This window comes from Dysidea avara, chromosome 12 (assembly GCF_963678975.1).
Source record: "Dysidea avara chromosome 12, odDysAvar1.4, whole genome shotgun sequence".
Classification (NCBI taxonomy): domain Eukaryota; kingdom Metazoa; phylum Porifera; class Demospongiae; order Dictyoceratida; family Dysideidae; genus Dysidea; species Dysidea avara.
In genome coordinates, this window is record NC_089283.1 from 14,304,742 (window position 1) to 14,318,313 (window position 13,572).

General features: G+C 37.7%; 2 protein-coding genes and 1 long non-coding RNA gene across 7 annotated transcripts; 2 read left to right on the top strand and 1 right to left on the bottom strand.

Moving 5' to 3' along the window:
* Window positions 1-167: 167 nt before the first annotated feature.
* On the top strand, window positions 168-2,464 carry LOC136240545 (uncharacterized). Of its 3 annotated transcripts, none has more exons than XR_010693881.1 (10): window positions 168-946; window positions 1,093-1,136; window positions 1,187-1,362; window positions 1,412-1,472; window positions 1,523-1,707; window positions 1,758-1,897; window positions 1,948-2,028; window positions 2,080-2,167; window positions 2,221-2,289; window positions 2,341-2,464. It is a non-coding gene; the product is annotated as an uncharacterized lncRNA (long non-coding RNA). The 3 variants fall into 3 exon arrangements; XR_010693880.1 differs by having other exon boundaries at window positions 1,412-1,468; XR_010693882.1 differs by having other exon boundaries at window positions 1,412-1,468; window positions 1,599-1,707.
* Window positions 2,465-2,977: 513 nt separating this feature from the next.
* Window positions 2,978-5,592, bottom strand: LOC136241444 (uncharacterized). Of its 2 annotated transcripts, XR_010694299.1 has the most exons (4): window positions 5,015-5,563; window positions 4,802-4,970; window positions 3,385-3,470; window positions 2,993-3,318 (listed from the first exon to the last, which is right to left on the bottom strand). XR_010694299.1 is itself a non-coding variant. In XM_066032652.1 (3 exons), exons 1-3 carry the CDS (start codon window positions 5,138-5,140, stop codon window positions 3,171-3,173), a joined length of 360 nt encoding a protein of 119 aa, XP_065888724.1. In that variant the 5' UTR covers window positions 5,141-5,592; the 3' UTR covers window positions 2,978-3,170. The 2 variants fall into 2 exon arrangements, 1 of the variants encoding a protein (XP_065888724.1); XM_066032652.1 differs by lacking the exon at window positions 4,802-4,970 and having other exon boundaries at window positions 2,978-3,318; window positions 5,015-5,592.
* Window positions 5,593-5,762: 170 nt separating this feature from the next.
* LOC136241445 (solute carrier family 35 member F6-like) lies at window positions 5,763-13,504 on the top strand. Of its 2 annotated transcripts, XM_066032655.1 has the most exons (4): window positions 5,763-5,927; window positions 12,166-12,238; window positions 12,285-12,381; window positions 12,478-13,504. In XM_066032655.1, the coding sequence occupies exons 1-4, from the start codon at window positions 5,788-5,790 to the stop codon at window positions 13,230-13,232; spliced, it is 1,065 nt and encodes a 354-aa protein (XP_065888727.1). In that variant the 5' UTR covers window positions 5,763-5,787; the 3' UTR covers window positions 13,233-13,504. The 2 variants fall into 2 exon arrangements, with proteins under 2 accessions (XP_065888727.1, XP_065888725.1); XM_066032653.1 differs by having other exon boundaries at window positions 12,285-13,504.
* The last annotated feature ends 68 nt before the right edge of the window (window positions 13,505-13,572 follow it).

Here is a 13,572-nt window from a genome sequence, read left to right on the forward strand (position 1 = left end):
ACGGCTGAAAAGGTGAAGTGGCCATCACATTTTTTTTTCCAGCCCTTCACCAAGCATGAGAAGCATCTCTGCAATTAATGCAGGTGACAAGCATGATAGCTAGCCAGCCATTGGGAAGCCATATCATGCTACCTGAATTAACACCTTTGTAATGTCAGCGAACACTGTGAAAAAAGAGGAATATAAGATGGTATATCTAATGGCTTAAACTATACAAATAATCTCAGTATAGTCTTGCATTATACTAACTATCTTATACTTTAGTATAAACCCCATCTTATATTATGGGAAACAGATTATACTTTAGTTTAATACACATTCTTTGTATGGCTTTGTTTACTTAACTAAATGTGATAACTTTTTAGCTTCACCATCAGATCTCATTATTGTCTTATTTTTAGCTTCACCATCTCATTATCACCATCCCATGTGACTTAAGATTTTTTTACTGTACCAAACAAAGTCATGATGATTTTACAATAAGTAGCTACACTTCTGTTAATCACTATATCTAGCTAACTAGCTTCAGTTTATTGTGATAATTTCATACACACACATTTTCATATGGCAAAGCATATAATACCATTATTCAATCTAAGAATCTAGATTTTCTTGCACAGTTAGCACACCTGCAAAACTTCGTAGTAATGCTTGTCTAAAATTGAAGGAGTCAGTGGCGTGCGCATGCGTATTAGGTGCAATTAAGTCGCCATCTTTGTCGCTATTGTTGTATCATAGGCTGTAAATGTGAGTGATATGGTGGTGGCGCTCGGACGGTGTATCTCGCGGAGAGAGTGTGCGCGATCGGCGCCATCGTCCAATGAGCCACGATGATAGTTATGGACCACAACTGTACATCCCTGCTGGCCTGTCACAGTAGTGGTGATGTGGCGCGGCCAAGTGGACAATTCCTTCAATGGCAGCCATCAAAAACAGCTCTAGATGAGTAAGTATTAGACTAAAATGATAGCTTGTACGATAGGTTTAGCCGTATTAAATTGTTTATTGTGTATCGTATGACAATGGCCTGCAAATGATTCAACTTTGGTGTTGCTGTGTACGTATTACATGTTTTATATCCTGTTATCTCAGCTTATGGCGGATGACGAGTGGACACAGTTCATAAGCCATCAAGGGTAAGAGTATGCATGGTCTGCTCTTATGATTTTGTATATTATCTCTTCAGAGGTACAGTTTCTTGTCGAACCTCTTGGTTCTACAGGCTGTCAGCGTACAACATCTGCAGTGTTAGTTTCCTTCAATGGCAGCTGCTTCCTTTAAAGAATCTGGTAGCAACCATGTGTGGACTTTTTGGTTTTTTTCACGGAGTTGTTCAACGTCATCTTCTAATTACTTACAGCTGTAAGTGCATTAAGTCTGATTGTGTTTTTATTCATTTTCTTTTCAATAGGGTAGGAATTACAGACTTGGTCTCAGTTCTAGGAGATTCTTCGTATTGCTAACATCTGTAAGTAAGTACACTGAGAGTGTCCAGTATACATTTATATTTACCTTCGTTTAGGTTTGTGGAAACTGGTCTCATTTCTTCTGGGAACCGGTCTCATTTCTTCATGTTTTTCACTACTTTTTATCAACAGCTGACAGCTGCTATCTCGTCTGGCACTGTAAATGAGTTGAGTGCTTTCAAGAACCTGTTCCATCTTGTTTGTCCTTATTTCACTGACCATGCTCGTATTGCTAACAAAAGTAAGTTCACTGAGAGTATGCAAATTATATTATATTTAGTCTTGTTTCAGTTGTACTTAGTGATTACAAGATTCTTGGACTTGGTTATCGGTGTATCAGATGCTTCTTGTGAGCTTACGTACACATTAGCCCAACAAAGTCACATACTAAGTGGCTGTTTTATGTCTGGTTAGACTCACTAATAACACCTGTAAGTACACCAAGTAATCCAGAATATGAATTATGTTTGCCTCCATTTAGGGTTGTGAGACCTGGTCTTATCAGACTTGTCTTAGTTGTACATGGATTGTCGGTCTCAGTTTTAAAAGATTGTTACAAACTGTAAGTACAATGATTGTTCAGTATACGCATTATATTTACCATCTTTAATAGAGTTGTGGGATCTAGCCGCCGTTCTACATGGTAATGCTAGGTTTCCAGACAAGGTCTCGGTTTTATGAGATTCTTATCGTTACAAACTGTAAGTCCAACGATTGTCCAGAATAAACATTATATTTACCATCTTTGTATTAGAGTTGTGGGACAGTTCTACCAGACGGCTAACAGATTGTCATAGAGTTCTACATAGTGATGATAATACAGGTAATTTGTAATGGAACTTGTGAATTGTATTTACTGTCTTACCTGCTGCAGTTGGATAAAGACTGATAAATGATGAAATTGATTTGATACTGTCATGGCCAAGGAGACATTGATTTACTAGCTGTACCTATTGTGGTTTAACATATTTACAGAATTAAATTCATTACAAATATAATTATAGAAGTTATTTAATTAAGGTAGCCACAGATTATAGGAAAGTAAAAAAGTACAGTAGTATAGTAGCCAATATATGGTTGAAATAGGCTTAGTATAGTCTGATAATACACCGCACTATACTAGTGATTTAATCTCTAATATATGACCATCTTAAATGTATTCAATAAGCTTGTTATAGTAAAGTCCTAATCTATTAATATATACTGTACTATTTCATTCCAATACTAACATAATAAGACTGTTATAGACCTTATTATTCTGAGCTTTTTTCACAGTGGAAAAGAACAAAAGAGGACAAAGGTAAGTCCATGATATGTGCATAGTATTGCAGTGGGCGAAAAGGTGTATCTTGGGCCAAAGCGACATTGAATATTGAAGAAATCAAACCCATAGCTTTATCTAAAGTAGAACTATGCTTGGCTGAAGGCATCAGTTAGTAGAAAATGTTGTTAAATAGAAAATTAAATTTCATTAAAATTTCTTTGATGGGTTTGGGTTCATTTTGAAGACATTTATGGACTAGGTTATAGCTAACAAATTCTGCCAAGCTGTCATGAAGGAAAACGGAGGCTGGTTATTGGGTATTTTTTGCCATGTTCCCTAATATACAGTAGTATTGTACTGTATATGTGAATATTAACAGGACTTTTATAATGGAAGAGAACTGCAAAGAGGCTATACAGAAAGCCTAGTAACAAGTATGATTAGCTGGTATGGGTGTAATGCACATTAATGATGAAAATGCACACTATGCATACCTTGCTATGATATTCTCTTCTTTTCAGTTTATGCTTCCTCCTTTCTTGGGCACCAACAGGATCATGTATAGCAGATAACATCATAACAGTATCTCTGTAAGAAATAGTAATTGTGACACTAAAGCCTCAACAGCAATACACATTCTATATAGAACCGTACCTTCCCACCTTTAACTTATGCTTCTGTGTCAAACGTTGATGGAGCACCCTATAGCCAATATCTCGTCCGGACTCACCTCTTTCCTTCTGTGTAAAAATGCATAACCGATGCACACATACATTTCAAATAAAACAAATAAACACACACACTAGTCTTATTAGCACTTGATTGTAAATTTAACCCCCCCCCCCCACCTTCTCCTGAGCCAAATGGTGGTGGCTGTGTTGTTTATTCCAGGTCCCTAAGCAATAATATTATGGTCTTAGAGTTTTTATAGCTGTCCTCTGGATGTAGCTGCCCTCTAATGGTTGTTTCTTGGGAGGTGATTGGCTCTCTACTGGTATTTTATGTCAGTTGAGCTTTGTGAATTAGACGGAAAATAACCTCATTCTGGAATATGTAATGCAAGTGCACATGCATGGGAGGTAAGTATATAAAGTCAAATGTGTGGACACATGTTTAATTCTATGCTATCATTTCATAAGTGTAGGCTACCTTCCCTCCCACCCTCCCATTTGTGATTTTCTTGACAAGTTTGTAGACCTAGAGTGGAGTTAAAGGCGGTGCTGCTGTTATGGACTTGGACTGAAGCATACATTTTTGTGAGGGTGGATGCAGCCGATGCACATGGATTTTTCTGGGCAGGCAACAAAAAGGTTGCCTGTCTGGTTTTTTCCCCTGGTCTCACTTGGGAACAGTGATTCCAAAATTAATTGCACTGTACAGGCCCCCACCCTCCTATAGTATGTTCACGTTGAGCTGAATCCTGAAAAACAGCTAAAAATTAAAAGTGGATTTTTTTTCAACAGAGTTAACATTTCAGCCAACAAGATGATTATTGGTAACAGCAAAGGTGTCAACAACAGACATGTACGGTTTGGCTCCATTACAAGTTCGGGAAAGGGCTGTAATGGACACTATACTTATATGGCTTCCCCATAGAAAATGTATTGTAAAAACTTTGATTGGCCGTAAATATTATGTCAAACATTTGAACAAAAAGATTTCAAAATATTTTTAGCGGATCAAGCAGTACTACAAATGAGCCAAATTTCAAGATCATGTGTAATTGCAAGTTATTAAATGTTTTTGAGGATTCAGCTCAACGTGATTATATTATAGGTAGCATAACTGCTGTATTTGCTTATGCCACTGTGGTTTGTAATTGTGCTCTAGTGTGCTATTCATAGTACACCTGTATGAACTGGTAGCCACACTTGGCAGCTACATGTCTCCAAGTTATTGTGGGTTTATTGCATGCATGAGGAAGGAGTTCGTTTTGTGAAAATGGCATGGCAAACAAGGATAGTTTAGGCAACTTCTGCCTCTCATTTTAACTTTTGCGCTTGTCAAACTTGTAGTTAACAAACATCAGTACATGCACCATGAATAGCCATTCCATAGTCTACTGACTCACCAGCAAGTAAAATATGTTACGGTATATAAAATCTACTGTGCACAGTACAAATAGCGGATGGATTAGGTGGGTTTCCAGTCTCGGTTTCCAATCCAATAGTGGAGTGTCTTATCTAAACTGGTAACTTAACAGTTACTTCCATTCCAAATGAAGCCCCTCAGTGATGTTACTTTAATAGCCAGTAGGGAATATATACAATATATAACGCTAAACCTCAATTGCCTCCTCTACTTCTTGCAAAGGAGAGTCAACATCCTTCCCCCGTCGCTTTAGTCCAAGACGACTTAGTCTTCTTCGAAGTTGATCATCAGTTAGGAATACATCATGTTTTGTCTCCATAAAATCTCTGATGTCTCTATAAATATAGCCTCTATCAAAATACTGTTTTAGGAGTTCATCTTCATCATTTAATTAGCTGATGCAGAGCAGGACAATCTGCAACAGCCATCAGGGTGGCGGGTTGAAAGTTCACGAGGCGCTCGGCAGTCTCCTCGGAAGTGACTGAGTATGTATCCTTCCTGGCCGACAACTGGTAAAATTGACTAGGGTCAAGACTAACCCGCGTTTATCAAAGTATGCATAACTGAGAAATAATTGAGAAATATCTGAGAAACAACTGAGAAATCGTAACTGAGAAGCGAGAAACATTTGAGAAATGAGAAAAAATCGAGAAATTATCCAAGAAATAAGTGAGAAAATATTGGTAAGTGAGAAATAAATGAGAAATAACTGAGAAATTTCTCGGAAATAACTGAGAAAAGAAGTGAGAAACGCCCGGAACCGGCCACCGTAGTAATCTTCGCCGTTTACTGTACCGTGGCATGGAGTATAGTGGGCATTAATTCGGTAAGTTTTCCGATTTCTTTTGTAATTGTTTGCACATGGTTGATGACACGAATTTACGTGGGCGACTCGCTAGTGTGGGGCTCGCTCAGGCTCGCTCAGGCTCGCCCCAATAAATCCGCCATTATCAGTGGTCAGTCGCTATGGACGCCAGCTCCATATCCGGCGTAAACTTTCAGTTACTGTATCAAGCGAAGGAATGGCACATGAAGAGAAGATCGTTTATAATATTTGTGTCAGTGTTGATGGTTATAACTGGAACAATCAACACATTGGCTACAAAGTAAGTTAGTTAGCTAGCTAGCTATACGTACATAGTGTGTGTTTATGGGTTTGTAAAAAGATAGTAGCAATGTATAACAGCTACCCTAATATCATTTACCATACTGAAGACCAACGTAGCTAGCTAATAAGATTCCTTGATTCCCGTCACCTTGAGAGCAATCAGGTAGTGAGCCGAAGCGTGCGATTTATTATTATTTTATTTTTTTATTTATTAGTAACACTTTACAGTGACCAGTACTATCATATAGATAATATGAGGCGCGGACTCGGAGTTATTATTAACTAAAGATTTCATTATTTTAGTGAACTACTTCAAAATAACAATACACTATCCACCTTCAAGCGACAGGCTAGATGTTTCAAAGGACTGTGGCTTTACACATGTCGCAGACAACAACAAAACACTTTCCAAGAAACTTAGTACCAAAGTAACACTTTTTGGAGGAGTTTGAAACTAAAATGCCTCTCAGTTGGTTTTGATTGCTGTGGTACGTAGAGCTGCTGACTGCTCTATCAAAAATATTTATATTTCTACATAATTTTAATCTTAATTACAATATGATTACCAATGTGGTAGGCAAAGTGGCATGCAGGTGGGTGACAGGAAACAAGGAATTAAAATTTGTTAGCCTAATCATAACCATATAATCATAATCATAATCGTTGACCATATCTTACCATATCAACCATAATCGAATATGAAATGTGACCAGATTTGAAAAAACCAGGCTTCCACACACATCCAATTTGAATTTAACCGCTTATAACTTAATCACACAGTGTGCTATTAACCCACAAATTTCACATAACATAAGTCTTTCATTGCATTATACAACAACATGTTATAATGTGGAAGTGATAGCATGCTTCTACATTGAGTTATGGTCTGTCACAAAAAAATTTGGTCCCCTAATTTTGGTTCCCCCAGTCCAAATATATCGAAATATTTGGACCCCCCAGAATAAAAATGTTTGAAATGTATGGAGCCCCTCTGAAATATTTTATCCCCCTACAAATTTCACCATTAACACCATTTGCAAGCATTTAAAGGGGGGTCCAGATATTTCAGCTGGGTGGACTCAGCCAACCATAGCTACTTATTGTAATAACTATATTTTTACTGGATAATATAAAAGGGGCAGGGGGATCAATTATTTCAGCTACTCTTTGCATGATTGAGCTAAGAAAATTCATTCAGAAGATGAAATATATTATATACAGGCAGCATCATTCAACATCTTCCTGACAAACAACATGGAGGATGCTGTTAATTCAGCAGATTGTTCACAGAGACTGGCTGGTAGTGGCCAAGCACTGTAATTTCAATTGTCTCATAACTTAATACCTACTTTTAAATCTCTGCAGCAATCAGTTGAAGGTACTCTACTTTGCTGGAAAGGGCTGATAGTATACCACGTACAAAGCCCAGAGGGCAAGTCAATTCTAACATCACATTTTCATAGTGAATTGAATAATATCTGGGTGATAGCATGCTGTTAGTATGGATATTGGAATTGTTGCTTAAGGTGCTTCGGTAGCTAACTGGGAAGTTCTGTTGGTCTGCATAATACGTAGCTACTAAAAAATTAGAAAAATTTCAATGAGTTTTGTAGCTAGAAAATGCAGCACCTTATTGTGATGGTAAGTGTATCTCTGCTGACCTTAAGAGACAGGGGACAATCGTTTAAAACATTTGCTGTAGTAAGGCAGGTGGAATTACACAATAAGCACTTTGCATCACATTGCGTGGATTGATGTTGAAAACTAACAGCAGTGGGCAAAGTGTCGGCAGAGCGGGCAGCCCATAAGAGAAATAGTATAGTTAGACACTTTACGCTTCTCACTTTTCTATAACAAAAGAAACTGGAGTGGTTAGCTGATTACAACAGGTAAGGGAAAGGATAATATAGATGGGGGTGGGGGGGAGGGGTGACCGATTATTTCAGCTGAAATATCTGGATCCCCCTTTGAATGCGTGCAAATGGCGTTAATAATAAATTTTGTAGGAGGATATAATATTTCAGAGGGGCTAAATATGTCGAGAAAAAGTGGACTCCCTGATCCACTTTTTGGAGGGTCCAAATATATTGTTACAGGTCCTTTAAAGTCACAAGTCTGTATGTGTGTGGAAGCCTGGTTTTGTCAAATCTGGTCACAAATAGTAAACTTACAAGCATAGTGTCTCTCATATGTCTCATGATACACGCATTTACAAGAAAATATCATGCAGAAAATTTTAGAAAGTGTAGATAGTTACCATGCGAGCATACAGTTTTAAGTGATTACAACCATGCATTGAAGTAACTACGTACCACCATTACTCTACATACATTGAGTATATCTTAATGGCTACAGTGGATGTACAAAAGTGTACGTGTACATGCACAAGACAGGCTGTTTAGGATATTTCAATGAATGGTGAGGTGTGATTAGCTAATCACTGTAATTTGCTTTATTTTTGTGCAATTTTTTTTGATGATATGCACTGAATGAAATTTATTTTACATGACTGTGAGTATCTCACTAGTACAGTGATTGTCAGCTAGCCATCTTCTTGACATATTTTAGTTGAAAGCCAATCGCTACAGTATTAAGTAAGTTATGCAGTTATAAAGTTTGGAAATTTTGGCTAGTAGCTGTAGATTATAGCTATATGCAGTTAAGTAAAAAATAAGTAAAATAATTTCTTATGATATAATTAAGTAAAATATAATTTGTTCATGGTAAAGGAAATAAACCAGCAAAAAGAGCATTAATTGAATATACTTAGACAATAAATGTGTTACTAAAAATGGCACTGAACAGAAAAGAACTGCAATTGTTGTTGGAAACCAAACCTAGTGTGAATCCACAGTGTGTATGACCATTATTCCTTGTGCCCTCCAGCCCAGTTCACCTCAAACTCGCAACTAGTGTGTTTGATACTGATGATATTAATGCTGGTAAAATAGCCATTTCAACATGAATTCCGACCCATCAACATGAATGTCTACTCCATATCACATTTTGCATATACGTACTTTACCATGAAAAAATTCAAATTAATTATGGCAGTGCACAACACACAGTTAACTAATTGACTTAGTAGCTTAGCTACCATGTATGTACTCACTTGTAAATTTAAATAATGACCAGGCTATATGTTATCTAGTCAAATCATGCACTACCCATGTTTTAGTTGACACACTGCTTGGCTTCTGTGCCAGTCATTCATATGAGACACAACTGCTCCTCACAGTAGATGACTTTGCTAAAACCTTTGATCATTCACTTCAAGTTGATGCTGCAATCTTAGACTTCACCAACGTTTTTGAAAAAGCCTCTCACCACCACCTCATCTGCAAGCTAGACTGCTATGGAATAATGGACAGTTTATTAAACTGGCTACAATCATTACTTTTTGCATAACCGATCCCAGGAAGTTCTGGTTAAAGGAAAACATTCATGTTCTTGTACAGGTTTACCTCAAGGCTCTGTGCTAGGGACAATTCTTTTTCTTCTGTACATAAATCTTCAGTTCAATTAAAATTCTCTCACTATCAAGCCAGAACAGAATGATTATATCATCAACTCCTTTTTCCCCAAGACTATCCCTGAATTCTCTACCCTATTCTAATTTACATGAGACTGACATAGAGACATTTAAGTCATAGTAATTGCATATTAACGTGATATCCCATGGGTTTTTGCTGACTAAATAAACAATATCCACAAAATAGATTTTTGCAGGTGGGAGCTCAACATCATTGTTCATTATTAAACCAGGTTCCTGCCTTCAGCCAGCTGTAGGCACGTGCCTGCTATTGAAATAGCTTTCATAAAAGTGTATATATGTGTGTGTGAGTGCGAGTGTTGTGTGCGTGCATGTATGAAGCAGACAAACAGCATAGCCAAGTAGCTAGAGCATCAACTTGGTAATCGAAAAGTCCTAAGTTCGATGCCCAGTTATGCCAAATTGGTGTTGTTGTTTCCTTGAGCAAGAAACTTTACTCACATTGCTCCAGTCTACCAAGCTATTTAAATGGAGACTAGACATAGGTCTGTATCAAATATGCCAGCATAATAAAAGCATATTAGGCTGGAGTTCTATGCTAGCATAATGCTAGCAGATTAGGTGGATATGAAAATAGATAGATACTCCCTAATAGAGCAGTCAGCGGAAACTGCAATGGAGCACTCTGCATTGTACATTGCTCTTAGGATCAACAAACTCTAATAGAACAGTGACTTTGTAGCGAAATACTCTAATAGAGCATTCACTGATTGAAATGTTCCAAGATAATCGTAAGAAATATGGCTAACCTAGGAGCATGATGCAAGCATAATTGGAACACTGAAGAGCATAACAGGTGAAAATTTTTGTATGTTTCTGAAAGCATTCTAGGCAAATGTTTGAGTACATCTGATTCAGGGGACCTGGTAGCCTGGTGTTAAGTGGGGAAGCAGCCCACCCAGTTATAACGTTAACATTAATGGCACTTAGTGTAAGCAGGGGAAACAAATGCCTCACATAGTGGATGAAGGTCCAGGTGGAGCTTCAGGTGCCCACACCCTCACCTGTGAGACATGGCACAGCCCTGTAGGTTATTAGTCTGCCCCAGGAGGAATTGTCTGCATGACTCACAGCACCTGAGTAGTGCACAGGTGTCCCAGTATTGCATGGCCCACTGGGTAGGCTTGACCATGTTAGCATTTTTGTGTGCATATGTGTGTGTTACTTTAAGTTTTACAGATTTTTTAAAGAACTGAAAAACAACATTTCAGGCCTCATAGACTACCAGTGAGAGCGTATCCCTTGAAGTTGACAGGAGCATGTCCACTTACTTGAACGAAAATGGAGGGAAGCTTTGAGGCTTGCATGAGATAATGTGATAGACAGACTATAGAACAGTTGAGAAGGCACTTCTGTGTGCAATTTGTAGTTTACAGTGGTTTGTTCAAGTAATGCTTCCTTAGCAGTGCATAGCAAAACAAAATAATTAGAAATACACTTAAAAGTACAACAACTGAGAGCGAATTTGCAGCAAGGGGGTGACGCACTTTCACTCACTGTAGGTGGATCTGTAATCACAGTCAAACTCTAAGTCACAGGGTCAAGGCCACCAACTTTGTGCCTAGTCAATGGTCATGGATAAAAAAGTAAATAAAAATTCCAACTCATCAACTGATGCTGCACGTACTACTTCTTGGGGTAAGTTATTCCATGATTCAACAACTCTTCTTGTAAAAAAATATTTCCTGGCATCTGTTCTTGAAAGATTTAAATAGCCTAAATGTGTGACCTCTGGTATGGGTAATGAGTGAAAAAGTTAAAAAGTCAGAATAGTCTATATCATACTTATCATGTAGCACAGCAATCATGTCACCTCTATAACGTCTATCAAGTCACAGGTCAAAGATTGAAAAGGCTCTTAGTCACAGGTCAGTGAAATTACAGCAGGTCAAGACTTTGATCACTGTCACAGATAAGGTGACTCAGTAGCTTAGTATAATTTTATTATGTCGGTGAAAAACTGCCTTGGAAATTTAATTACAGGAAATACATAAACTCTGTATACAATATATAAGAGTGGATCCAGGATTTCACAAGGGGAGTTGCTAATAGGAACAAAAGATTACAGTCAGAGGCTCAAAAAAGTGGTAACTGACTATATAGTACAGTGGGCGAAGCACGCCAAGCATGATCCCCTACAGGAAATTAGCCTTCTGATAATCTGGTAACAAGGACTTTATTCAATAAGAATATATGCATTTGTAAGTCACTTCATTCATGATCATCAATCTCCAAAATACTACAGTATTTTAAGCTGTCAATGGGGGGTTTTCTCCCCCTGGCCCTTCTCTTGCCCCCATTGGACATACAGGACTATATTGACACCAGAAACAGGAATCATGCATTCACACTGTATTCATGAGTACAGAAGGATGTCTTAACAAACTAGTTCATGCAGTAAAATTATGTTCCCAACATACATTTTATGTTGCATTTCATTCCCCAAACTACAGCATACAGCTTTAATTTTGTATATAAATGCATAGCTACATACGTGTATGTATCCTAGCATAGGGTATATGTAGTAGTTGTAACATGGGCACGAATGATTTGCCTGAAATATATGCACTCGCACTCAGTCTACGCTCTCGTGCTCGTGCATATATTTCAGGCAAATCACTCGTGCCCATGTTACAACTACTACTCATTACTATTAGTATTATTATCTTTGTAATTCCACTAGATGGGCTGATACTATAAAGGCTAAAGGTACTAATCCAAAGCCTGAACATTATTTTATACACCCTTATATGCAGGTATGGTATTAGTTTTGGTCTGTAGTGTTAGACTATGCCATTACAGGCACTTGGAATGTTTGCAGGAGAAGCTAGCTGTTTAGTTGTATTTAAATTTCTGTACCTCTATTATAAATGGGTGAAAAAGGATGCAACTAAATATGGTAAGCAAAAATTTTCACCCATGATTTTTGCAATTCCAGCTTTTTGTGATGTTATTGGAACTTCCTTGATGTTTGTTGGTCTCAATTTGACATCAGCATCAAGTTATCAAATATTACATGGAGCAGTCATTATTTTTACAGCACTTTTATCAAAGGCATTTTTTGGAAGCAAACTTCAATTGTATCACTGGGTGGGTATGCTGACTGTTGTCATTGGCCTAATAGTAGTTGGACTAGGTGATATGACAGGAATAAGTTATACAAAAGATCGTTATTCAGTTTTGGCCGGAGACCTGCTGATTGTAGGGGCCCAGATCATTTCTGCTGTTCAAGTCACTGTAGAACAACTATTTGTGCAAGGACTAAATGTACCTCCATTACAAGCAATAGGCTGGGAGGGAGTTTTTGGGTTTTGCTTTGTTGGAGTTAGTCTTGTTCCAATGTACTTCATTCCATGGCACATACCATCAGGACCACACTTCTGGTACAGTGATCGTCGCTTTGAAGATTCCATTGATGCTGTATACCAGATATTTTACATTCCCACTTTGACAGTCTCATTCTTTACTTCTGTTGTTAGTATTGCAATTTATAATTATGCTGAGCTGAGTGTAACAAAAGAGATTAATGCTATTACCAGTGTGACACTTGACAGTGTCCGTGTACTCTTCATCTGGATATTTGAGATGATTGTTATGTGGCAAAAATTCAGTTTTTATCAACCAATTGGATTTCTGATTCTTGTCATTGGAGTTTGTGTTTACTATGATATAATATTTTCCTGGGTGATGAAGAGGTTGCATATTTGGCCATATTTCTGTGGTGTACCTGATGGTGAAGACTACGTCTGACTGCACAGCTAAAAACAATGTCATAAACTGTATACACTGTCCAGTTTTATGAGTTGACAGTTTAAATGTTATAATAATAGTTAGACACCAAAACACAGGGTTCTATGGAATTTAGTAACCCAAAAGGCCCTGTGTTGTGGTGCCCTAGCAAAGTGAGGCCACTACTACAAGGTCTGAGGGTTTCTAAATTCTGTTGAATTCTGTGTTTCAATTTCTAACTTATTTACAATACAGCTCATTGTTGTACCTTCACAGTTGCTTGTGACATGAGAATGTAGCATTGAGTAGTGTTAATAAGCCCATTACACCTCCCTGTAAATGCTGTAATTAATACTGCACT

Excerpts from the sequence above, each read along its gene's own strand:
- LOC136241444 (XM_066032652.1), bottom strand. The coding sequence starts at position 5,140 with ATGGAGACAAAACATGATGTATTCCTAACTGATGATCAACTTCGAAGA. Across the intron at positions 3,471-5,014 it reads AAGTAGAGGAGGCAATTGAG|AAGGAAAGAGGTGAGTCCGG; the intron begins GTTTAGCGTTAT and ends ATTTTTACACAG. Across the intron at positions 3,319-3,384 it reads CATAAGTTAAAGGTGGGAAG|AGATACTGTTATGATGTTAT; the intron begins GTACGGTTCTAT and ends TATTTCTTACAG.
- LOC136241445 (XM_066032653.1), top strand. The coding sequence starts at position 5,788 with ATGGACGCCAGCTCCATATCCGGCGTAAACTTTCAGTTACTGTATCAA. Across the intron at positions 5,928-12,165 it reads ATCAACACATTGGCTACAAA|ATGGGCTGATACTATAAAGG; the intron begins GTAAGTTAGTTA and ends TAATTCCACTAG. Across the intron at positions 12,239-12,284 it reads TTATACACCCTTATATGCAG|GCACTTGGAATGTTTGCAGG; the intron begins GTATGGTATTAG and ends ATGCCATTACAG.